At 30.9% G+C, this 24,600-nt stretch overlaps 2 protein-coding genes and 1 long non-coding RNA gene across 10 annotated transcripts; 2 read left to right on the top strand and 1 right to left on the bottom strand.

Moving 5' to 3' along the window:
- Nucleotides 1–98: 98 nt before the first annotated feature.
- On the top strand, nucleotides 99–8,192 carry LOC111613999 (NACHT, LRR and PYD domains-containing protein 2-like). Of its 7 annotated transcripts, none has more exons than XM_023355368.1 (7): nucleotides 99–1,624; nucleotides 1,775–1,778; nucleotides 1,868–1,967; nucleotides 4,508–4,595; nucleotides 5,101–5,152; nucleotides 5,435–5,563; nucleotides 6,270–8,192. In XM_023355368.1, the coding sequence occupies exons 6-7, from the start codon at nucleotides 5,515–5,517 to the stop codon at nucleotides 7,550–7,552; spliced, it is 1,332 nt and encodes a 443-aa protein (XP_023211136.1). In that variant the 5' UTR covers nucleotides 99–1,624; nucleotides 1,775–1,778; nucleotides 1,868–1,967; nucleotides 4,508–4,595; nucleotides 5,101–5,152; nucleotides 5,435–5,514; the 3' UTR covers nucleotides 7,553–8,192. The 7 variants fall into 7 exon arrangements, with proteins under 7 accessions (XP_023211136.1, XP_023211139.1, XP_023211138.1 ...); XM_023355371.1 differs by having other exon boundaries at nucleotides 1,713–1,778; XM_023355370.1 differs by lacking the exon at nucleotides 1,775–1,778.
- Nucleotides 1,810–18,695, top strand: LOC111614002. Its single transcript, XR_002754860.1, has 3 exons — nucleotides 1,810–1,934; nucleotides 10,114–10,118; nucleotides 18,685–18,695. It is a non-coding gene; the product is annotated as an uncharacterized LOC111614002 (long non-coding RNA).
- Nucleotides 14,258–24,181, bottom strand: LOC111613997. Of its 2 annotated transcripts, none has more exons than XM_023355365.1 (5): nucleotides 24,086–24,181; nucleotides 20,157–20,258; nucleotides 19,140–19,191; nucleotides 18,110–18,238; nucleotides 14,258–16,233 (listed from the first exon to the last, which is right to left on the bottom strand). In XM_023355365.1, exons 2-5 carry the CDS (start codon nucleotides 20,229–20,231, stop codon nucleotides 14,429–14,431), a joined length of 2,061 nt encoding a protein of 686 aa, XP_023211133.1. In that variant the 5' UTR covers nucleotides 20,232–20,258; nucleotides 24,086–24,181; the 3' UTR covers nucleotides 14,258–14,428. The 2 variants fall into 2 exon arrangements, with proteins under 2 accessions (XP_023211133.1, XP_023211131.1); XM_023355363.1 differs by lacking the exon at nucleotides 24,086–24,181 and adding an exon at nucleotides 22,102–24,066.
- Between the last annotated feature and the right edge of the window lie 419 nt (nucleotides 24,182–24,600).

The following is a 24,600-nucleotide window of genomic DNA, read 5'->3' as shown; positions in this document are numbered from 1 at the left end:
GGAGAGAAACTAAGGCAAAATAACTAATGGAATTAGGTGAATTTNTAGAATTTTTTGTTTATAAAACTCATCCCTACGCTTAAAATTAAGCATTTTGCCATTTTATAACAGTTAATTTAAAAATAAAAAGATGTTTTTTAAATGAAACATGATAACAGATTTCGACAGTAAAGTTTTAAATGTTGCCGGGAAAGTTAAGCAACTCGTTGCTGGTTTATTTAAACTAGCTGCACATAATGTGATACATAAAGTGGTGTAGAAGGTTTGTTTATCATTTGAACTCAAAGTTGAAAAAGAGAAGTTAAAGTTTAAAAAATAACATAAAAACGACAAAGAAAACAGTGTTAAGTTTACAAAGTTAATAAACAAAGTTAAGTTTATTTATTATAGACAGTTCAGCCGCATTTCCTGCAATATGATTTATCCGTTTAGCTCTCACTTTGAAGAAAAGCTTTGATCTAACTTTCCTCAAACCCAAAATGCATAAAATATTAGTTATGTGTCTAATTATATATCACATAATTATAGTACAAACAGAAATGAATTCCTTAAGGAGTGGAAACGTGGTGAGTATTCCAAAAAATGTTAACTGCTTTATACTAACATTTATAATTATTTTGTGGTTGAAGTTTAGAAATGCGAATTCTTTGTAAATTATCTGCTTTTAATAAAAGCCATTTCTATCGATTAAGATTAGTGTTTCTTTACGTGGAGTGCCTTCCAGTGGGATTAAATGTGGTAACATTTGGATTTAACTTTTCGATGCCTAATATAAAATTACGAGATGTATTATGATGTATAAATTTTACTAGACTTAGTGGATAGTCTCAGAGCCCAGGATAAAATGGAAACTCAACGACTATGTCCGGGACTCTTCCCACCATTCTCTGTACCATTGCCACCATTAACAGAGATTTCAGTCGAATACGAGACCCTCTTTTTGTGATTCGATGCTTTGTTGATTACTACAAATGTTAATATTAAAATCTAACCAGGGAATTTCAAAAGTACAGTATACTGTTGGGAATATGTCAGATACGTAATTTTTTTAGTTGGTTACATTCAGAGCATTTTTTAAATATTTACATAATAACGCGTATAAATATATATAACAGTTAAGCCTAAAACAATGTGGAAGTTAGCTGAATAGAAGAATTTTTTACAAAATATATTGACGATGATACAGAAAATCTAATTGAGGTCATTGTAGGTTAAATCAGTTTTATGTACAGACCGTTGTAGTATCTCCGGTTTAAAAAATCTCGGATAAATTAAATTGGCTGTATTGTTAGTTGTAATAAGATTTTATATTATTGGGTAGTAGGCCTATATATTTCAGAAAAAACTTCGTATAAGACCAAATCTTTTTCTTGCTGTTGCTGAGTTTAGTCACTAGTTAATTAACGTAATTATGTATTTACAACTTATAATAAACATACACAAGGGAATTTTACTGTATAATATGCAGTATTAATTGTCTTTTGTTACTCCTATAAATTATTTATTATATAATACATTTTAGGTCTTAGTGAGTTTTATATGTCAAGGATGAAATGGCTGCAATAAAAACTGGAAGACTCAATTCAAAGACCTATTTCTATGTATAAAACGTATTTTGTATCACGTAAGTATTTTTTGTACGTTTACATTTATATAATATGTACAGATTACAATAATACTATAGTATTAAAACATTTATTGTGTCTATCGAGAAATTCGAATACATCTTGCATACGAAGACCTAAATGCCTGGTGTTATATTAAATTGTTATAGTAAGGTAAATAGGTATATGTTAACATTAAAATCATATTTTAATAGATTTGAAGTGAAACGAACGAATGTGTCAAACGTTTATATTTTATACAGAAATCATTGAGGTTGAATTAGAGAAATGGCAGAAGCAGAAGCTCCAAGTGAGGAGAATAATGGCGTCGTTAGTCTTGTTAATTATAAACAAGTTGCAAATGTAAGTCCATAAAATACATTTTATTTCAATATAAATTGTGGATATACTTAAATTATATTAAATAACAGTGATTATTTTATAATGACTAAAAGATTTTGTTTAATTTTGTGCAAGAAACTGAAATATGCTACTGCATTGTTATTAGGCGAATATATGCAATGTTTCTTTATTGACTTGCAAAATTCTTTACACATATTTACGTCTATTGTAGCCGCAAACATCTTAACTTAAAACCAGCAGAAAAATTATGTTTTTTTCGTGTAATACTTAATGTATTTTAATAATAAGTTTAACTGTAATCGGTTAAAAATAAGAGTTTAGGTTCTAATAGTGAATCCAGTCAGGCCCTGTTTACCAACTAACCAACAATTTTAAGGGTGAGATTATTTATGACTTAGCAAATAAATGTATGTTGTTTTATCCAATCTGTTTTTGAGTATGTTTTTCGCGTTGGAACGAATTATTTGGTTTTACATGTAATCGTATGGGAAAAGATGATCCACCTTACGACATTTTCATGATACGATCTCAGTTTCGGAACGGATTAATTTCGTATCCTGAGGTACCACTGTATTAAGTATTTGGTTATAAGTGTTATTGATATATAGTGATCGAATAAACAAATACAAATCTTTTGAACAGAGGAGGCCATTCGGCTTTCTGTCTTCAAAAGCAGACGATCTGAAGTTGTATCGATAACCGTATGTTAGAAAAACTCGAAAAATAAAACTGAAATAACTAAAATCGATACAAATATCCCTTTGAAAATAGACACGTGTTAACGCAACTCTCGCCATTTTAGCCCATCAGACGATCGGGAGCAGTTATCTCTAGAAGGAAAACAAAGGGCGAAAACAATAGCATTATCCCTACCAGTTTATCTAGTAACCATGGTAAAATCTCTCAAGGTTAAAATATAGTTTTGTTTTTTTTAGAGTTACGTGAAACAACTTCGTTGAATGTGTGAGTGTAGTGTTTGTCTTCTTTTACCACAGTTAGGACAACATGATCAACCGCTTTCTTAGTGAAATTATTTGACAGGGACAAAGGTAGACCTTCTAGTCACTCCTTATGTCGACGAAGTGGTGTTATCGTTTTCGAGTGGATAAGATTACAGGATTTAAAAAATATTGTAATTCTCCAATCAAAGTTACTTTCAATATCATAAAGTGATATCACTGAATTTAGCGATGACGTTGATGCAGTCACTTCAGTCAGCTTAGACGTTCATTTTGTATGCCTTTTATTGTATGAAAAGTTTATACATTAATCGGACAAGGCAAAAATCTTCACTTTACGACTTCAGTTTACATTAAGAAAGTAAGATTTTTTCGATATTTTTTAAATGAATTCATTAAACTGTGTCTTTTTAAATTAATTTAAGAACAATGTTCTTATATTTATAGGAACGACAGCCAAAATATATAGGAAGTCTCTCGTTATATATTATAAATTCCTTTTGTTACATAAGGGAATATCGGCATATCAAATATGTTAAGTTTAATTACTTATAAGTTTTCCATTGTTCTCTACAATTTAGGATTTTAAGTATACAAAATATATCTGTTTATCTGAAAAATGTCTGACATCAGAATATCAAATTCACCTTCTAACTCACTTTTACGAAAGTTACATTGCAGGTATCAAATCACATTCTATTGATATTGCATGCACACAGCTGCATACAAAAAGTTTGTTGCAATACCTGAAAGTTTTCACAAAAATCATACTACATATTTAATATGCTCGACCTTCCCCATGAATAGATTTTTAGGAATAAATGAAAATAATCTTATCAGTTAAAAATTTCGCAGATAAAGAACTTTATGCGCAATAGTCTGATATACAGTAATAAATTTTTATGTAATGAATTAGTTAAAAGTCTTTCTATTATATTAGATTATTTAAAATTGCTGCTACTCACAAGGTGATTGGTAGCACATGCGAAGTGGGCGAAAGGTGTGCTCCTGCAAATTGAAAATGCTCGTTCCAATTCTGGCCATGGTTAATATGGGGTTTTAGTTACTGTCATATCCTTCGTACTTCATAAACACATCAAATCAAGGGGTGAGCAGATTGATGTGTCTTATACGCCTGGCCGCCATCAATATAGTAACCTTTCGAAGACAACTCCGAAACTGTAAATGGGAAGGGAATCATGTGACACATAATTTAGTGTTAAAATTTTACTAGGAATTGATTGTTTAAAGATTTTATTGATTTACCTCCCAACGATTACAGAGTTATGCACGTTAAATTATTACTTAATGTACATACTCTGGGTACATTCTATATTTTTTTGCAGGGGCGTTATATGCAGACTACAATAATATAGTACTTATTAAAATTTATTTGTTTAGTAATGCAGAAGAATTCAGCTACACCATTTGGCACGTGAAGACTCGTGTGCTTATCGTTACATTAAGGTGTTACACGTAAAATAAATAGCAATACGTTTACTTTAACATTATATTTATAATAAATTTTGAGTAAAACGAAGAAATTTCTCAATGTTTTATCTCGTTTGTAAATTATAACAGTTGAATTAAAGAAATGGCAGAGGCAGAAGTTTCAAGTGAGGAGGAGAGTACGACAGTTTGTCCAGTTGATTACAAACAAGTCGAGAAAGTAAGTCAACGAAATGAATTTTATTTTAATTTAAATTACATATAATTGTGTTTAGAATCAGAGGACGACTTTGTTTCCTATACGTAATACTGTAGATAATTGAATAATGAGTCTAACTGTAATCAATTTAAAATAGCGGAGTGGTCAAAGTGGTCTCTAATAGAAGGTTCACCAACTGACTCACACTTCTAAGAGTGAGATAATTATTTACCAGAAAAATATATTTGTTTATTTCGGATCTGTTTCCGGATAAACGCTACTTTTTACGTTTTATTTAACTGCATAATAATAAGACAAACAACAATTATATTTAACCTCTCTTCATGGTTTATGAATAGGTCGATGTAGTAACAATTCAGTCAATCTTACTGAAATTGAGTGCCTTCATAACATCATAGAGGTGCATTAATATTAAATACAGTTTATATTCTTAATTTAACTGTATATAAAGTGTAATGTATACTAGTTTATAGAGTATAATGTATACATGTAAATTATTTAACAGGCAATGGATGGACTGAGACAAAATGAAAATATGTTTAAAAAACTATTAAACGGTAAACGTTTTTCTATTTCTTACTTTAAGTATGAAATTTATACGTTGTTATAATAGAAGATATTCTTATAAAATACATTTTGTTAAATATTAAAAGACAATAATTTACTGACATTAAGTTATCTTTTAATAATACTTTTTACAGATTTTCTTAAGCACAAAAATTCTTTTATATTATATAAAGTTACGCGCGCACAGTTTTCGTTATTATTTAACTGCATTTAATTTAAACTTACAAATACTGTAATAAAAAAATGTAATATATATTAAATATTAATTCTAGTTGAGAATTGTATCAATATCCGACGATGCTCAAGAACTGTACACAAGTTCACGTTGGACCAAAAATAGAAATTCATTCCGATGAATCGAACGCAAGTTGCTCAAACAAAGAAGATGAAGAAAAGGAATGGTAAGTGTTTGTCTTTACAATAAACATACAAAATACATATATTGTTCATTACTGAACAATAATTCTATAATTAATTGAGGCTGAGCATTTGCAAATCCTTTTCGCGATCGCTGTCGCTTCGACTGAATTCTCACTTCTTGTTCAGAGAAGAAACAAACTGTGCCTAATTTTACATAAATATGCCCATTAATACTATATTACCATTAAAGTATTAATATTAATACTTTCAGTAAGTTTAATAGCTTCGAAAGGACTTCAGATGCATTTTCCTTAACTTTCGAATGCATTATGGCATGATATATCATTCTCGGTCGCTGCTACACTGCAACACGAAAGGAAATTTCCGAATAACGGTTTTATACAGCAAAGCTGTTCTTTGAGCTGAAATTTGAAAAATTGCACACCTATAAATTCCCATTCTTGCCGTTTTTCTGAATGTCTTTCTTAATCTCAAGAACTGAGTTAGATGACCGGTACGAATCCGTTGCTAACGGAAAAGTATGATGTACAGGGGCTATTAATTTGAGGTGGAAAGCATATATTTTAAATTAAAAACATTATTAAAAACATGATTAAAAATTATAGCCCGGCTCTGTGACGATGGAACAATAAATAATCGCTCGTTAAGAGTAAATTTATTTCAACAGTCGCGAAGAACTGGCTTCTGAAGACCTGTAAATTATTATTTAATTGTTTTTTTTTATAGAAATTTTGAAGACTTGCTGCCAGGTGTTGAAAAACAAATACAAGACTTACTTTTCCTACATGAGGTCCTTCTTGTGGGAAGGCAAGAGGAACGATTTTCCATTAAAGGATTATTTCGTAGAATTGACTGTAGAAAAGGCAGATTTATTTGGAAAGAAAATAGGAGAGAAAATAAGCTTGAATGAGATATTTTCTATAGAACAAGAGGGACACCAAACTATTTTAGTTACAGGAGATCCCGGTTATGGCAAATCAACTCTGTGTAAAAAAAATGTGTACGACTGGGCAACCACGAATTACCTCAAACACTTTGATTTAACTTTTATTGTAATTTTACGAGAATTAAGTGATAGAAGTGTAAAGGATGCATTACTCGATGACATACACGAATACTCACCAAAAAATAAGAATTGGAATCTACAGGACAAACAGCTGAATATTTTAGTGATTTTGGATGGTTTCGACGAGATTGTAGAAAAATCTAAAATTATAACATTTATAAGACAGGAATCTTTTTATATTTCTCGTCGAATGACGATTGTGGTTACCAGTCGACCTAAAGCAGCAGAAGACATCAGGGAAGATATGAACATGAGGTTTTCCATAGAAGGATTTTCTCTAAAATATCAAGAAAAATACATTTATTTAATGTTGAGAGAAGACGAGAGAAAAGCAAGATTATTTTACCATGCATTGATAGCAAACGACTTTCTCCGAAAAATAGGTGAATGTCCTCTGATGCTGCGTATGTTGTGTTGTCTCTGTCAGAATGGAGAAATGGAAAAACTTGATACGATGACAGATTTATACATCCGAATATTCTCTTTGATAACTGAACGTTATGTTAGAAAAACAAATCAGCAAGATAAGTTTAAAAGAGGAAAATTTTTTGTGGGAGAAAATTTGTTACTGAAATTAGGAGAAATATGTAGACAGCGTTATATTATAACATCAGAATGCTTGAGATACTATTTTCCGAAAAAAGATGAATACAATTTTATTATGGGTCTGGACATTCTTACTCTGAATTCTTTTTCTCAATATCATATTATAATTGAATACAATTTTGTACATCGCACATTTGGCGAATTTCTTACAGCTTTATTAAGATATTTCAATTTTTTCCCATTTATCCGTATTGGTGATGTGGAACTACAATTTTTATTGGGGTTTTATAACGATAAACCTTTACCTAAAAAGTTCTTAAAATGTGTAGAGAAAAATACTTTTGATTCCAATTCTTTGCGGCTCGTTTACCGGTATATGAAAGTAAAAAAAAAATAGGGAACAATTTTGTTCTCATTTAAGAGTGGTATGTGATACTTGGGACTACCTTTTTCGGATTCACCACTTTTGGAAATGGTACGAATTCAAAGAATTATATGTATATTTTTATGAGATTATAAATGAGTGCGTTGGATCAGAGGATTTCGTGATTTCTTCCATGAACGACTATAGTTTTCCGAAGAAAGTAAAGATTTATCTCATCCTCACACTTGAGAGAGAGCTTTTCGAAAATAAATACGACATCAGAGAGCCTGTTTCACGGATTATCTATTTACTTCATAAAATGAATACAAGAAAGTTCGACATTTTTCTTGTTGGTGCTAAGAAGCTTTTGGATGTCCCTTGTATGCCGAAGTGGTTAAAAAGATTCACAAATGTAAATGTCAATTTAAATTTGTCTAACGATAAGCTGAAATTATTAAAAGTAAATAAAGACGAAAAACTGGTTGCATTGGAAAGTAGAGACGACTCAAAAGTTTTTTTCAGTTACATTCTTACATTGAAGCAATACGAAACTTTACGTCGTCATATAATATTTGAATCTGTCAGTAAACAGAATTCAAGGTGTATGGTAATGTAGACGAGTATAAAATAAATGTAAGATAGTATAAACTCTATTTATAAAATAAAGTGTAGTTTCAGTGGTAAAGTCGAATGTAATTAATTTATTTTTCTTGAAATATTTATGCACGTTTTGCAGTGTTATATTGTTGTATATAGTCGTTTTCCACTCAAATAATGCCTCGTGTTTTTTGTTTTTTAATAACAAAATATATAATAAATTCAAGTCTTTTTCTCTTCAATAATTGAAACGGTAATGAATCTTCTATTGTTTCTTAAAAAATACGGTAACCACGAACGTTTTCTGTTGGAAATACTATATTTTGTTCCAAATACTTCTAAATTTAATATAGGAAATAGGCTACAGGTACAGTTAAATTTCAAAGTGTCTGGATTTTGTGACTATTGTATATTTTATTAACCGCCAATTTAAAAATTAGAATAATTGTTTTGAAAATATGCAGTTATTTTGACTTTTAGAAGACCTTTTATGCGAAGAAATATACATGGATTTTCAATTTGACGTTGTCCACGTGAAAATGTCAAGTAAATAAAACAAATATTAAATATTTGGCTATAAGTATTAATCATATTTAGTGATTAAGCCAGTATTATTCAAATTTTTCTGACGTTACCCAAACGTTTTTAATATAAAATTTTAAAATATCCTAGTAAACTAGTCATTCTATATCATACAACAAAATAAAATTATTTATTATTGATAATAACTTAAACGTGTGAAATGTATTAGCAAGAACATTTCTGTCAAGTGGTTCAGGCCAATTTAGATTTGTAACAGATAAATTACTACAATTTTATTTTTACTTTCTCAGCTGTTATGTATACATAAATAAAGTATTGGAATCGTATCAAATTTCACCCTTCGAGTTTTTGCAAATGTCTCAAACGTGGAGTTTGAGAACCTTTGAACCTTCCAAAAAAGTGTAACAAAACAGAAAAAAATTCCGTGGATATATATGTATGTTTGCGTGTGTCGGTGTCTACTTAGCTTAATTAATTATTTAATATCTCAGCATGGGGAAAAGATAAAGAAACGAAATTTTGCACGGTAGCCTGTATGTAAGGGGCATTGATTCTATTAAATATTGGTTGTGAAAGGTCAAGGGAATAGAAAGATAGAAAGTGGTCACGCGTCATATGTTGCGAGGGGTTACACTTAATGAAAATTTTACTTGTTAGCATTTACATTGTTTCATTAAACTCATTTCTACCTCACAGTTAAGTCTCTGCTATTTTATAATAATAAAAAAATATATAAAATTTATATTACAAAATCTCATAAAAGATGGCGCCACAAACAATTTTAGTTGTTTATTTTGATTAATAATCCTGCCAACGTAATAAGGTTTGGAGTAGGATTTGGGTTTGGATTGCTTGGCCCAGCTGCATGACGGGGATCATCCTCCATTATTTCTACTAATATTAAAATCTACCTCCTATGAAGACTCTAACAATTCTTTTAATTTTAAAGTCCCTAATTCGACTCGAATCGACCTTTTTTTTCTCCAATATAGCCCTTTTTCGCTTTATCGATAGTTGAAAAAGTCAAACCCCACTCCTGAAAAATTAATTTGTGCGTAGCCTGCCAGAGGTAGGACGAGCCTCTTTTCGTCGGCAATAGGTTGGTTAAACACGCCCACTTGCCAGAAAATGGCTGGTTTACATTTTATAATCCAGAGGGGTCGAGATTTTTTTTTTCTGTCAGGTCGAGGGGAGGAGGTGAGAGGGGTCGTTGTTAAGGCATAGGCTATGAACGAGCCTACGCCTTAACGACGTTAACACCTTTTATCTAATGAGGATATTTTATCTATTGTCAGCAGATAAAAGGAACCAGAAACCTGAACGGACAAGGATGAACTAACAAGACATTGTAAGATCTACCATTCCTATTTTAAAAAAGAATTATTTTAATCTTTATTGGTTTCTTGTGTTTCTAAGGAACGTTTTTAAATGTAAGCAGTTATGTAGCCTAAAAGGGAAGGTCCAGCTGTCTATGATTTGTTCTAGAACACTAAATAAAAATGATGATTTGAAATAATTTTTAGAGCGACTTTGTTTTTAATTTGTACAGAATTAATTATTCATACGACAGAAATTCAAAAGCATCAGTTACTGTTAATAAATATTTAATACCATTATTATATCTAGAAAATTGCTTTAACATAATTAAATAGGCTTGCCACAAGTCGTTAGGATAAAAAGTTTTAGTTTTTCTTCGCGAATATTTAACTCTTATCAGTATATGAAGCAAATAAACTGGTTGAGAAGACAACCATTTTTCGTACACAGATCTCGGTAAATTACAAGCCTTAGCTAGTTTACTCACTCCTCCAAACGATGTCGAAGATTTAGGGTTATAATATATCGATTTCAATAGTTTTTCCATTCGGAACACGTCTTCCTCTTTTTCGTAAATTTTTTCCACTGGTAAAATACTCTTGGAGAAATTGAAGAAAAAATTTCTTCCAGACTTTCAACAGGTGTACGTTGATATTTTGGCTTTTCGCCGATTTCTAATAAAGTCGCCAAACTTTTATTTCCGATCCACTCTTTGAGAATACAATAGAGCGTCGATTATCCAAAAGTCAATCATCCAAAACGTCAATTATCGGTAAGAATTCCAGTCGGCAAATTTAAATTTTCTCTAGTGCTGTGGCGCTTCAATCTTTGGCTATGTCTTGGGCTACTCAAATGTTTTACGTTTTTGATACTATATTAACTTCTGAAGTATAATTTTTTATTGTTTTTATATTTTTCAATATATTTATTTTGTTTGTACAAAATAAAAAAATAATTTTTAGCGATACAATAGTCTTCTTTAGTCTCAACAACAACGAAAATTCAACGCGAAGCGACAAGCAACGGAGAAAAATTTCAACACAGGATTGGTTAATATATGTTTTCGTGCATAATCGGTTATCCGAAATATCGAATTTTTTTCTGACCAACCCCAGTCCCCAATTGATTCGGATAATCGACGCTCTACTGTATTTATTATATTTTTTTAATTGTTCTCAAAATTCGTTAAAATCAACCGGGGCTAATGGCATTTTTCTATTTCTCATTAAATGAGATATTAAATCCACCATATGACTTCCTACAACTGGGTTACTGCTGACTGTTAATTTGCCTTCGTATCCCATCGGTAATGATTTTGTCTCAGTTTGTCGATTAAATGCGGACTGTATTTTTGTGGCACAAATATGATTATTTGTTTAATAAATGCATCTTCGCCTTTGTCGTCGCCGTCGGGTTTTTCTTCAGATGCTTCTTCTTTTTCGTCAGGTACAACAGACATTCTGACCGGTTCTTTCGGTTTATGAACTGTTCTCTGATATCTCGAAATCAATTGGCTTAATAAATTGACTTTACTATCGTCCGATAAATCAGTACTCTCGAGTAATTCTTCGATATTACCTTGTATTACCAATTCTTATTTCAGGTTTTCTTTGATATCTTGCTAACAATTCGGGAGCGACCAGAACCATTTGGTTTGCCATTAAATTCATTTTCCTATTACTTTACCAATTAGTCCTTCTGCCATCGACAATAACGGCGCCAGCAGAAGAGGAAGAAATCTATCAGATTGATTAATCAAAAATTTTTTCCTGGTATTTAAAGGAACGTGTTTTTCACTTAATATCCTAATAATATTTTTATATTTTCGTAATTTATGAACATTGGCAGGTATATTTCCTCTCTCCGCAAATTATCGCATATTTTGCACAGAACTTTAATTTGATCGGGAGTAGCTTCTTTCCATATTGTTCTTCCATGAGAAGGAGTAGTTTTTGCTAAAAGTGCCAGCATATAGTAATTTTTCTTTACGTTCTTCATTTTATTAGTAAGTATACCCAAAAAATACCTTGTTTATCCGGAAAACACGGATCGCACACCGAAAGTTTGTTTATTTTTAAAGTTATATCTCTCATAATTCTATTTTTCGGAAACAGACTTCGCATTATCAGGATCACGCTTACACTATAATGATGAGACTCTATCGTAAACAGAAATGCAGTTTTTGAACTATGTTTGTGCATTAAATCATCAATTATTATTAAATCCAATCCTTGCACAGATTTGGGTAAGTCGTACATGAATGTAATATCTTTTACGTCGCGAAAAAATGGTAAATATACAGAATAGCGCCATAAAACTTTCTTTTTTAATTTTACATAAAGTTTACGGCGAATAATTTTTAAAACGTGAACATCGACCGTCGAGTGCCGCTATCTTGTATGTGGCGCTTGACGTTCGACGTTCACGTTTTAGAGATAAAAGCTTCGGCCGCAACAGCTCTATTAATTTCTGTCGCCGTCGCAGGTAATAATAAAACCGTATGCTTCCATGACTGATCCTGGCGTTAAAATAAATTCTAAAGTATCTTAAATTTAATATATATATAAAAAACCAGCAATTCACATTTCTTATATAATCAATTCAAGTATTGTAAAAAAGTAAGTTTATATAAACACCACAATTTATTTTAAAAATTAATTTTTGTGATTAGAGTGTTTCAAACCTATACTATTTCTATGTCATCTCTCTCATCGAACAGTTTGTCTAAAAGTCACCTTACGGTCTTTCTTCGAGACAGTTTCCTTTACTTGGAGATGAGCCACTTCGGCGGCAGCGTTCGTAGAATTCGCCAGCTCAGGATACTGGTTCCAATGATCAGGTGGCTGCTGTCCAAGTATAGATGTCATCATGCACTCAAGACCTTCCAAGGAAACTCTAGCTGTCTTCCAGCTTGGTCGAGAGACCTCGAGGAGTCTTTCTCTCTTTACTTTTAAGAAGATTGTCCTGTTCCAATCCAGAGTAGAGTCAGTAGCTCGCATTCAAATCCGCCTCAGATGGGACCCCTATGTAATATTTTCCTGTATGCCTACCCCCTCCGGAAAAACCGAACAACACGAGCGAATGACTAAATCATTTTGTCTCCGCTAATCATTAGACATACATGACATTAGTGTATGTAGTGTTGATATATTTTCAGATCATTAAAATACGTCACAATTTGCTAAATTTCTTTTCTGCTACTGTCCGAATTAAGCAAAAACATGGCCCAATTAAGCGTTTAAATTATGTACTAGTTTATTAGTTTGGTTTCGAGATTTGGCCCAATTAAATTAAACAGCTGCCCCAATTAATCGGCGGCCCAATTAAACGAAACCGACTGAACTTATCACACTTGATTTGAGTAAAATTTATACTTTCTTCTACCGGTAATTTGGTGTATTTTATTCTTTGTTTTCGTATATATTTGATAATCATCTTATATTTAACGTATTGTCGAAACATCAATTAAAGTAGTATTTGCTAATTGTATTTAATTACGAGACCAAATTGACCATCTTTATCTCAAATTTAATACTTTCGTAAATCTATAAATTTTTTCTGGCTTTTGCACTAAGAACAAAACTCTATTAATTAATTAATTAACCCCTTTTGACCCGCGCACTTTTTATAAAATTTTTAATTAAGCATAAAAAAATACTTAAAACTGAAAAACACGAAAGAAATGCGTTAATTTTGAAGAAAAAGCTGCGATGTTTATGTTCCTTTGTCTCGCCTTTCTGCGAAATTTAACACCTATGAGTCATTGTTTATGCAGCTGGGTGACCTTGAACACAGTTGGAGTCGGATTTCCCGGGGCATTCTCATAGACGTCTCGGGAGGACAAGGGTTTAAAGAAGGGTGAATATGAGCGACGCCTATATTTTTAAATATTTTTAAAAAATTAAAATTTTAATTGCGATTTCCGACCCCCCTAATTAATTAAATTAATATATAAAAAAACGATTAATTAAAAAAATTAAGAAACTATTGGAGGTCGTTTTTGACATCAAAAACTAGCTTTAAATAACTTTACCGAAGTAAAATCCGTGCACTACAACTTAGGAACCATGAATGAAATTTGATAAAAAAGTCCCATTAAAAAACAATTAATTGTTAATCACGCGTCATTAAAATCGCGATAAAATTTTTTCGCGCGGGCAAAAAGTTTTGAAAAAATTTGGAGACAAAAAACATCCAAAAAAATAACTTTTTTTCAAAAATAGCCTTAAGGACCGGTTTTTTGTAACGCTAAGGACCACACTCGAGTCAGACTCGTTCAAAGCTAAAATATTCAGAAAATCCCGAGCACTTTCAAATTTCACCGCACTTGTCATTTAATTCAAAATTTGAAAAACAATCTATTTCGAAATACAGTGTTTAATAATAATAATAATAATATATTTCAAAAGAATTTTACGTCATAACACATTTTAAATTCTGTTTACTGGATGACTATAATAAGATATAATCGCGTAAAGTTTCGTATTGCTCCAATGACAGAATGCAACTTTTAGAATGTTTGAAACTGTCGATAGTTTTCAATGTAACCAACTTCTCGTCTTCACTTATATTAAATAATTTCCGGATGTCAGACAAATACAAATTGTATTTTACATTAGTGAACTTATTGAAATAATCACCCACAAGATATTTTACGCCAATAAAATGAATGTCTACGTTAATTACTTTCATTACTTGAAGGAAATCGATAATGCGTGAAACAGGTTCTCTTATATCGTATAAGTTATTTGAAAACTCTCCCCGAAGTGAAAGAATAAGATAAATCTTAAAATTCTGCATAAAACCCTTGTATTTCGAGAAGTAATGTTCGTAATCCTTCCGTCCTTCCTGTTCTTTATTGGCCTCGAGGAAATATAAATACAATTCTTTGAATTCATACAAGTCAAACAGCTCTGGAAACTTAATCAGTAATTTCCAATAACGAAATATTACTTTTGAATGAGAACAAAATTGTTGCCAATTTCTTTTCAGTTTGATTTGTCTGTGAGCGCGGAGCATGAATTGAGGCGTGAACATTTCTTTGTTTACATATGTTAAAAACTTTTTGGATAAAGGTTCATCCTTATATAATCCCATTAAAAATAACAACTCCATATCACGAGTATAATATGGAAACGAAATATAACCGATATATATAGAAAAAGCTGAAAGAAATTCGCCAAATGTCTGATGAACAAATCTGTAACAAATGATATTATCGCATTCATAAAAGGAACCCAGTGTAAGAATGTCCAGCCCAGTAATAAAATTGTATTCATCCTCCTTCCGGAAGCAAGCCATTAAATCTTTTGATGTGACACCGATTATATCCTTGTTTAATCTTGTTAATTTCAGTAGCAAATTTTCTCCCACAAAATATTTTCCTCTTTTAAATTTACCTTCTTGATTAGTTTTTCTCACGTAACGTTCTGTTATAAGAGTAAATATTCTGATGTATAAATCAGCCATCGTTTCAAGCTTTTCCATTTTTCCATCTCGATGAAGGCAACACGACATGTGCAGCATCAGAGGACATTCCGATATTTTTCTGAAAAAGTCATTTTTTGTCAGTGCAGAAATAAGTTCGTTTGCTTTACTTTCATCATCTTCAAAAATTAATTGAATATATTTTTCTTGATATTCTGGAGAGAACCCTTTGATCACTATTCTCATCTTCATATCCTCTCTGATGTCTTCCGCTGCTTGAGGTCGACTCGTTACCAAAATAGTCATATTTCGAGAAATGTCGAAAGATTCGTCCCTTATAAATTTTATAATTTTAGATTTATCTACCATTTCATCGAACCCATCCAAAATCACCAAAACGTTCAGTTTTTTATCTTGCAGTTTCCAATTTTTATCAGTTAACTCATGAACATTATCGAGTAATGCATCTTTCACAGTTTTATCGTTCAATTCTCTTAAAACTAGAAGTAACGTTAAATCGAAGTGTTGCAGATAATTCTCGGATGCCCAATCGTAGGCAATTTTCTTGCATAAAGTAGATTTACCATAACCAGGATCTCCTGTCACTAAAATAGTTTGGTGTCTATCTTGTGCTATGGCAAATATCTCATTTAGACTTATTTTTTCTCCGATTCTGTTTCCAAATAAATTTGTTTTCCTTACAGTTAATTCTACAAAGAAATCCTTTAATGAAAAATCGTCTTTCTTACTTTCCCACAAGAAAGATCTCATGTAGGAAAAATGAGTTTCATATTTTTGCTTCATCTTATCGCTGCACATGTCGAACATTTCTATAAGTAAAAACATTATAATTAATCAAACATTTTGTTAATTTTTTTATTTTATTTTAGTATTTTTAATTATAAAGCTTATTTCCTGTTTATCGGTATAATAAGTTTCCTTTAATTCTTATTTTACTCTGATGTATATCAGTGTTATTTTCAACTTTTACTCTATCGAGGACCGGTAAAATTAGAAATAATTAAACTTGACCATCAACTATGCTTAATTACAGGCTTATTAAACGCCCCACTTTAACCCAGACTGTCCCAGTTTGTGATTTTGTTCCGGTGATTTAGTAAAATGTTAAAAGTGCCAAATATACAACAAGTAAAAATAGTGTAACCTCTGGTAAAATAGTGATTTGTTAACTAAAATATTATCTTTCTGTTACACTCACTGTTGCCAATCTAAATATCTTGTATCTATTCTAAGTACATTTAATGTTGTCTACGTGTTTTCCCCAAAATTTATAGCATGCGGCCTAATGAATTTGGATATTTATTTTTTTCATTCGTATATTTTTTCATAGAATTTATAATAGCATGTTGCCTATGAGATGCGAATATTTATACTTCATTTTTTTAGATATTTTGCTTTAATTAGAGTTGGCAAGACTGAAATTTACGTTGGCCACATCGTTGTTGAGCACGTCCTATCTTAGTCGAGTTCAAATTGCTTTAATTGAATGTACAGTTCAAAAAATGGCATTTTCAATTATTTTGTACCGTAAATTAAATTAATTTAATCTGTAAAATGCGAGGAAGAAATTGAATTTTTACTGATGAATCAAATGAAGATCGTCTTTTTCTAAAGAAGGTTGTGACTGTGTTGACAAAGCAAAATATAAACTGTGCTTCAGAATTTTCAGTGACACATAGTGTGCGTTCAAACATTAAAAATCACTTGAAATACGAATTATACCAATTATACGAAATTAAAAGATAGAATTATATAGTACAATGTTGAGCAAAATGTATAGCCGGATATACACTATCTGGCCAAAAGTATCTGGACACCCAGTGGTACGGACTCGGAGAGTCCTGAGGCATATATTAAAACTAACTAAATTACTTATTTACTTAATATATGTTTTGTATAAAGCATTTTAAATAATTAAAAATATTCACGTAACGTGGTAACATAATTAAATAATAATGTCGTAATTAATTAATACAGTAAAGTAATTAAAGATATTGATTCTTGGCACAAAAGAATTAAAAAATTAAAATAACACAGACTTTCCCTTTCTATGTTTATTATATATGTTATTGTTTATAAGGAACAAACATACAAATGTAACTGATTTTTGTACTTAAAATTTAGTTTACAAAATAGAAAAAAATTTGTTAAAATCGATGAAAAGGTTTCTAACAAATTTTATTAAAAAAAAGACTTTATAATGCTTTTTTCAAGCTGGTTTTTCTAATTAAATTAAACTGAAAAATTAACTGAATTCTATTATTTTTATATGAAAATATATTATGATATTTTTAAGATATAAATTTTAATTTTAAATAACTTAAAACGATACAAATTAAAAGTGAATATCAAATATTGCTTAGTGTCCAGATACTTATACCGTCATGGCGACTCATCTCTGATTCCAGCAAACAAAAGAAAGGAAACAGTGGGGACGCACGTTCTAACCTAACCTAACCTATTTTAATAAATTACCATAATTATTACCAACCAAATTATTAGAATAGGTTAGGTTAGGTTAGGTTAGAACGTGCGTCCCCACTGTTTGCTGGAATCAGAGATGAGCCGATTGACAGTATACGTATCTGGACTTTAACCCAAATATTTATTCTCGGCACACAAACACAAAAATTACAATTACAATGACGTTTCCTCTGTACGTTTATTGTAAAAACACGCACTTACCGTCTTTTTCTTTGTCTATTTTCTCTATGAAACTCGCTTTTGGTTTTTCGTAATGAATTTCAATTTTTGTTCCAAAGTGAACTTTTTCACAGTCCTTCAGCATCGTTGGAGATTGATTACAATTCTCGACTGAAATTAATTAATATCATATCAATATTTTATTTTTATTAAATTATTTTCTAAGTATAATTAAATGCATTTAAATCATAATGAAAATTGTGCACGTGTATCTCTATACATATAATACTAATAACTTTCGTGTTTGAAAAACTTTCGATAAACGATTATCGGCGTTAGAAATATTAAAATACAAGCATTTAATGTCAATAAATTATTATATTTTAATTTTTAAAATATTTTCCTGGATTTTCTGTATTCAGTTTTTGCATATTTGTTCTCAATACTCTGTCCTCGTGTTTAAAAATGAAATAATCACTTGTGTTTAATATTCATTTCTGTCTATTTTAATTTTAAGGAACGTCTCCTTAAAAAACTAAAATAAAGAATTCTTCACATTTCGGATAGTTTAATGATTAAGCATATTTTTTATTTTATCAATAATACAACTACAGTAGAGCGTCGTTTATCCGAAACGTCGGTTATCCGAAAGAATTCCAGTTGACTAAAGTATAATTTTTATTTGTTTTTATATTTTTCAATGTATTTATTTCATTTGTAAAACATAAAGAAATCATTTTTAACGATACAATAACCACAATTATTGTTTAAAAATGTTTACGTTAGGCTTAACATCGACGAAAATTCAACGCGAAGCGACACGCAATGGAGAAAAATTTCAACACGGGATAAATTAATATATTTTTTCGTACATGATCGGTTATCCGAAAAATAAGTTATACGAACAATCCCAGTCCCCAATTGATTCGGATAAACGACTCTCTACTGTAATTCATTTTCACTGACCACAAAGATAAACAAATATCCAGAAATAAATGAGTTTTTAAGAACTCCTCTCGTTACAATAAAGTATAAATTTATTTCACAAAATAAAACACACAAAAATATTTACCGTTTAAAAGTTCCTTAAACATGTCTATATTTTGCCTCATTTCATCCATTGCCTGCAATTAAAGTATTATGTTTATCATACTCTTTAAACTAGTCTACAGTACAGTTTATAAAAACTTAATTAACAACATAAACTGTATTTTATATTAATGCATCAATATAACGTTATGAGGACACTCGATTTGAGTTAGAAGGTCTGAAATAAATCCTGGTAACTTCACTGTCCTATTGTGGGGATATCTATTATAATGCACGAAGAAAGGTTAAATACGTAACTTCGTAACTGTCACTGTTTGGAATTACAACAATTAATTTTCCATATAAACAATTAAAAGTTTGGTATATTGACAACAGTATCAACATTTATAAACCAAGGTTAGATGATGACTAAACGTTTCGCAAGCTGTAAGTATAAAAATAAATTTTATTCAGAAAATCGGACACAACTGGTGTCTTCTTATTATATAACAAATCAAACAACAACGAGCAAAATAACAGTTTTCTTTTATAGAAAATATTTCTTTAAACCCCCATCTCAGCCACAGAACTGTGGTTCGTCCGTGATCCCTCCATTACTATCTACTGTGTTATTGTTCACCGATTACAGTTAGAATCATTATTCAACTACGTGAAACAAAGTCGAAGCTACAGTAAACGTAAACACATGTAAAGAATTCTGTAAATCAGAAAGACAAACATTTCATATATTAACTTATTTTTAAAACAAATGCGCGTAAACAGCAAACACAGCAAGCATGGGTTTCAACTAACACAGTATACCGATACGTAGCGATAATTTTCATTTATACTTTATATTTTATACATCGAACCCTGATTTACCCTACTTTTGCAATACGTAATAATTTTTCTAACGTAAAACAATACGGATACTAAGTAACGTATTACAGTTTCTTGGACGAAATTAAACAAAACCTTTCATTCATTACGAAATAATAGCTGTGTCACAAATCAATTATCTACAGTTTACATTAAAATAAAATGGATTTTGCCAACTTACCTTTGCAACTTCTTTGTATTTAACTGGACGAACGTCCACACTCTCCTCCTCACTTGAAACTTCTGCTTCTGCCATTTTCTTAATTCAATACGTAAATAGTTTCTGCATAAAATATAAATATTTGACAGATTTCTTCGTTTCACTTCAATTCTATGGAAATATGATTCTAAAGTAAAGATATAACTATTAACCTTAATAATGCACATACCAGCGCAAGACTTTCCTTTTCGAAAATTCCTATAATTATGTAATTACATCCTAGATTTACCATTGACTAAACTCAGCAACAGAGAGAAAAATATTAGGTCTTATACGAGATTTTTTTTCAGGAATGTAGACTGTCCCATTATATATGAGCTTATAAGAGTAACAGACAGCCAATTCGATGTTTTCAGGATTTTTCAGACATGCACACTTCGAGATCCTGCACAATTATGACCCAGCTTATTCAATTGTAATATTCGTTATGAGTTATTGGTGTTTCAAAGACGGTATATCCTGCAAAAAATTCTTGACTTCAGCTCTTTTTCAGATCGTTTTAGACTGAGGCTTTGTGGATTTCTGAGTGGCATTCGGATCGAAACAAATGTCTCAAAGGAATTAAACAAATTTTTTTGATATCTACTGTAACAAATGACATTAAGTAAACTTACAGAAGTTTTCTTATTTCAGCTTCCAGTCGTAAAAACAGATCGAAGCATTTCTCGAGCATAGTAATGGCACGTAAGTGGAGAATTTTTAAGACAATTGTATAGTGAGATCTTTCTGTTTTTCTCGCACCCTGTCGTCTATCTTCTCCTTCTGTCACTCACTAACTTTCTCTCTGCTTTACTCTATAATGTTCTTCCTTGTCATGTAATTCTTATTTTCTTTGTATCTCTCTTTTCTATGACTCCTTTAGATGCCAGACAACATTATTAATCGCATTATGAGCGGCAACACTTTCCAGTAATTGCACATAATAGAAATTTTTTTAAATGTTTTATTACACAAGTATGAAATATTTCATAACAAAGAGCAAAAAGCTTCTTTATCTTTAATTGTTAATCTTATTAGTCATTTATTTCTAAAGAACTATTTATAGGAAGCCGGGTATAGTAAATATTCCGGGGTGAGACAATATGAAGGTTTTCGTATCATGAATGATATGTGTCTATAGATGATTGCTAAGCAGCGTGTATGCTTGCAATTTTAAAATAATGTGAACAAACTGTTGCGATAGAAGTTTCGCAATTGTTTGATCACATTGAAGTTATAGCGTAAATTTTAGTAGCTGTAAAATATTGAAGATTTTAGTAGAATAAGGACACATTTTACAGAAGAAACTGTCGTACTCCTGTATAATTATACTCCTAAACTATACTGAATCTTCGGAAAATGTGTGAAAGCAAAGTGATTACAACCAGGAATGTTATAAGTACTTAAAAGTAACGCATTTGCTTTAACCGATAACTTTAAAAAAGACGAAAATAATTATAATTTGTATTCCCTATAATATAATATAATATAATATATTCACTATAAATACATAATTCATGCTAAATTTGAATTTCTTGAGCCTAGTTCTTCGGGAGTATGACTGTAAGATTAGACAGACTGCGGACAGAACACACACGGTATTTTGAAGGGAAACTTGACTTACCCCACTTTGGAGACTACAGCATTAGAATATACCAAGTGTATTAAATAATAATAGCTACTCGATAACAGGAAACAGTACTCGAAAATTATAGTGACTACGAAAGTTTATCTGTATTAATTACTGCCTTCCTATCAAACCAACAGTTGTGTATTTTGATCTAACATATTAATCTATATACAACTACAATCAACGTGTTCGTTTGATAATACTTCTAAAGGGGTACAATATCAACTATCAAACTATCTTATATTTCAAACACCGAGAGAGAGAGAGAGAGTTTACATAAATCTTTAAGTATAATACCTCTATTGGAGCAACGTCCCCGTCTGTAAGCATACAGAGAGGACTTCGGAGGAGAGACGTTCGGAGAGACGAGTCGGCCCGGAGAATGGCGGGAGTCTTCTGTCACCTGTTTCTATGACTGACAAGTGAGTCCGTCTTCGAAGATCGGTTGAGCGCTCTGTTTATTCTCACTGAGTGTGGAAATTTAATCATGACTTCCGTTGTTGTGGTCCTAAGTGTTCCGTTGTGTTCTGTTGTGACGAACCGGGCAGATTGTTTATTTCTCCACCAGGTGAGGTGACTCTTATTACCATTTGATTCTGATGAAACCGTGTTGTAGTTTACCTTGCTTTTTTACAGACACACTACGGTGACATTATTAAACACTTGGCAGATTATTTACCACTTTATCCAACTGAATAAAGTGATGAATAATCTGCCAAGTGTTGAATAGTGTCACCGTAGTGTGTCTTTAAAAAAGCAAAAATCTTATTACCATAAAATTTAAACAGTGTCGAAGTTTTCACGTGTCAACAATGACGTGTTGGGATTTATCTACGAAACTTCCTCAAAACAAAGGAAGAGATTGTTGACATTGCTACGATATTTGATCGTCTCTTGTTTATCTGACCAGAGGGAAACAGAAATACCAGGTGGAGAAGAGAGAAGTTTTTTAACTTCATAATTAACCTTATTAAATAACTCCAGGATTTCACAATTGTGTTAATTTCGAATTTAATCTATGTTCAAGTTTATCAAATAGTATTTAAATAACACGTGCAGAAAAAAATCAAGGATTGTTTCGTCATTCTGTAATACATCGATAGTTCTACATTACGATAAGTTTTATTATGTCTTACAAGTTAGAAATGAAAGGGATTCTTCCGTTAGTTTTTGTCAAAACTGCGCGAATGTCACACCAAAAACGAAACTTTAAAATGTATTTATCTTTAAAATAATTATTGGGCTGCAATTTGAAAAAAGTTGCAACAGCCGGCTCCAATGTTAACTATAAACAATCTTCCTGTTTGAAATACAAGTCACGTTATTTACATAAAAAAATTCTCCCTGAATAAAGTTAGATAGATGATCGGCGTGACTCTATTGCTAACAGAAAAAGTATGAGGAACAGGGGGGAGACACTAATAATTTCAGATGGAAAGCATATATTTTAAATTAAGTAAATTAAAAATATAATTAAAATTTTCAACCCGGCATTGTGACGATGTGACAATAAATGATTATAAATATGTTACTTTTCATAAATATATAAAAAGTAACAGGTAAGCCTGGAGTTGCCCGGGCAAAAAATAACAAGAAAAGGTTACGATTATTAGATTATTTCATAATTTTAACCCTTCTATTATATTATATTATAGTATTTGATGCATATAACTACAAATATTGTCTTACGTAACGTTTTATCCATTACAATAATTAGATTTTCGTCACTCAAAAATTCTTGTAATTATCGTAAATAAAAATCGGACGATATTGTTTCCTAGAAAGACCTAATATTCCTGTTTAAAGCCTTCTACATAATTACATATTTTCAATTCTGTTTATTCGTAGACTGAAATATGATACGTAAAGTACACGTAAAGTCTCGTATTGCGGCAATGACAGATTAAAACTCATGTCCAATGTGCAAATTATTTCTCTTTCCACGAATAAAATATCACTTTCGAATGAGACAAAAATTGTTCATAATTTGTATTAAGTTTTGATTTCTTTACCAGCGCGAAGCATGAATTTAAGCGAGAACTATCGAGTATAGATCTAAAAAAGATTTTAGGTAAAGGTATATGCTTATAAAAGTCCCAATACAAATGATTATTCCATATCTCTGATATGGGAATGAAACATAACCGAGGTACATTAATAAAGCCGAAAGAAATTCGCTAAATGTCACATGCACAAAACAATATTCAACATAAATAATTTTACCTATTCGAAAACCTATAACACCAATTCGACGACATAAATAGTGACTAGAAAGTCTTACCTTTATCCCTGTCAATTTATTGTACTAAGTGGGTCTACTGATCACGTCGTTCTAACTGCAGTGACAGCAGAAAAATACTACACCCAGATATTAAAGGAAGTAGTTTTACGTAATTCTAAAAGAACACTGTACTTTAATACCTGACAGGTTTTACTGTTAATTGTTTCCGTGTATTAGTAATATTCTGCGAAAATATAAATTGATAACAGTAAATAAGATGTAAACAAGCTGAAATGTTAATTTTGTGTACAGGTTTTTTACAGAAGTGTTATCGACACAACTATCATACACTAGAAAAATGATTGTTCTTATCAATATTTCTATATTAATAATGGAAGTTATATTTACTGTATGTTATACAGCGGCGACTGCAGACTATAAAAAAGTGATGTAAATATGGTATTCTATTTTGTAACAAGTAAAAAGTTTTTTGTAATAAAACTGAGTAACTAATTTGAAAACAATATAAAATCTTACAGCTTCCTTAAAGATTAAGAAAAGGACAATCCAACCAG

Source organism: Centruroides sculpturatus, unplaced genomic scaffold (genome assembly GCF_000671375.1).
Source record: "Centruroides sculpturatus isolate CEXI.00-Female unplaced genomic scaffold, Cexi_2.0 scaffold2040, whole genome shotgun sequence".
NCBI classification, from domain to species: domain Eukaryota; kingdom Metazoa; phylum Arthropoda; class Arachnida; order Scorpiones; family Buthidae; genus Centruroides; species Centruroides sculpturatus.
This window is presented reverse-complemented; position numbering and strand designations above follow the sequence as displayed.

Bases quoted from the DNA above. Each gene is read 5' to 3' on its own strand.
- LOC111613999 (XM_023355370.1), top strand. From the start codon at position 5,515: ATGAATCGAACGCAAGTTGCTCAAACAAAGAAGATGAAGAAAAGGAAT. The intron at 5,564-6,269 runs GTAAGTGTTTGT...TTTTTTTTATAG, and splicing joins GAAGATGAAGAAAAGGAATG to AAATTTTGAAGACTTGCTGC.
- LOC111613997 (XM_023355365.1), bottom strand. From the start codon at position 20,231: ATGGCAGAAGCAGAAGTTTCAAGTGAGGAGGAGAGTGTGGACGTTCGT. The intron at 19,192-20,156 runs GTAAGTTGGCAA...CTTTAATTGCAG, and splicing joins AATACAAAGAAGTTGCAAAG to GCAATGGATGAAATGAGGCA. The intron at 18,239-19,139 runs GTAAATATTTTT...AATTAATTTCAG, and splicing joins GTTTAAGGAACTTTTAAACG to TCGAGAATTGTAATCAATCT.